At 36.0% G+C, this 1,687-nt stretch overlaps 1 protein-coding gene across 2 annotated transcripts in view; it reads left to right on the top strand.

Moving 5' to 3' along the window:
- LOC107642284 (receptor-like cytosolic serine/threonine-protein kinase RBK1) overlaps window positions 507-1,687 on the top strand; it is a 5,316-nt gene continuing 4,135 nt past the window's right edge. Inside the window, exons 1-2 of one of the 2 annotated variants that reach the window (XM_021122725.1) lie at window positions 507-653; window positions 870-1,359. In XM_021122725.1, the coding sequence (XP_020978384.1) occupies window positions 906-1,359 (454 nt within the window). In that variant the 5' untranslated portion in view covers window positions 507-653; window positions 870-905. Of the gene's footprint in view, window positions 654-716; window positions 1,360-1,687 lie in introns of those variants that run through there. The other variant, XM_016345588.2, reaches the window with a different exon arrangement.

Below are 1,687 nucleotides of genomic sequence, written 5' to 3'. Positions count from 1 at the left end.
GCACTAAACTTTGTAAAATGATGTCGTTTTAGTTTTGGCACTCAAATAACCCAAAAACAATATCATAAATGGTGTTTATTAAAATTTTACCTAACAAAATAAGTGATACGATGCCATTTTTGAACTATTTAAATGCCAAAACCAAAACTGTATTATTTTACAAGTTTTAACATGACATCTAATAGTCTATAACAGTGCTCCATTAATATTTTTATACTAAAAATCGTCTCAGGAACTAATATGAGGCAATTGAAACCTCAGGACTAAATTGAGACTCGCATGTAAATTCAGAGACCAAATTTAGTATACCCATAAAATTTTATTTTATTTTATTTTATTTAATAGCACTTAAATTCCCACTTGGGAGGTGCTTGCTTTTGTGCGTTAGTTGCGCCAAAAATGACGAGCTTGAATGCAAAGCCATATAGATTGCATCACTATCCAACACTTCCAATACCAATGAAAACCGCTTCTTTTGGCCACGCAATATTATTACTTCATATAAATATTTCAAATATCTTTTTGGATTTTCTCCTATTAATAAAAACCACCTTTTCTCTGCATGCTTCTTCTTAACCTCCCAACAACAAGAACCCTCTCTCACTTCTCTCTCTTTCTTCTGTGAATCATGGATCACTAAACCCTCAACCAAAGTAAATAATAAATGTTATGCTTTCATTTCATTCCCCTGTATAAAAAGGAATGCCTACTCTGTTTTTGTTTTCCTTCATGACTACTATTTTCGATTTTTATTTACAAAAATATATAATTTTATTATTTTTTTTTTAAGATATGAATGAATACATATTTTCTTTTCCCTCCTTGTTTTCTGTAACTGTTTTAAACGGTGCGTTTTGTTGTTTATGCAGAGAGAAGCGGAAGCAGAAAGAAGGAGACGAAGAAAGATGAAGAGAATGGATTCGAAAAGCGATAACGGAAGAGAGTTTTCTAGCGACGACGACGCATCTCCGAGATGTGTAATGGAAGCTCCTGTTTCTGAAACAGAATCCGACTCCACCACCAGCAGCAGCAGCAGCTCCTTCTCCCCGGAGAAGCTTCCGCTTCCGCCACCGCCAGCGGTGGCAGCGGCGGCGCTGAGAAAAACGAATTCGAAGGAGAGCAACTTGCAGCAGTGGAAGACGATGATCGACGTGTTCAAGTTCAAGAGCGTTAAGAAATTGACGACGATTCCTCTGCTCTCTGCGGGGAACGAAATCACGAGGAAGGGTTTTGCTAAGAAACTTGCTCGGATTCGAAGCGCCGAAGATAGCATCGACATAGGTGTTATTCCGACGAAGCCTTCTTGGAGGAACTTCGATTACGCGGAACTCGCAGCTGCAACTAACGATTTCAACCCAGGTTAGCAGAACTTGCTACTTTCTATTTCGGTCCCTTATTTTCATTTTACATTTTCCTTTACTTTTATTCATGTTTGATGCCTAGTTTCAAGAATTCAAGTTTCAACTTGCAAAGTTGTAAGTGATTTTGCTGATAGTAGCAAATTTGGTGTAGATGAATAAAAAGGAGGGAATAATTTTACCACTAGTTTGAGACTTTAAGACTCAAGAATATGCAAAAACTTTCTGCCTTCTTTCATTTTTGGTACAACGAATATGAAATTTACCCCAAAAGTATTTGTTATTATTATTATTATTATTATTATTAGAATTTGGTTAATAGTTAGTTA

The sequence above is a fragment of the Arachis ipaensis genome, chromosome B05 (genome assembly GCF_000816755.2).
Source record: "Arachis ipaensis cultivar K30076 chromosome B05, Araip1.1, whole genome shotgun sequence".
In the NCBI taxonomy this organism is placed as follows: Eukaryota; Viridiplantae; Streptophyta; class Magnoliopsida; order Fabales; family Fabaceae; genus Arachis; species Arachis ipaensis.
The sequence above is the reverse complement of the archived record's forward strand: the minus strand, read 5'-3'. Positions and strand labels throughout refer to the sequence as shown.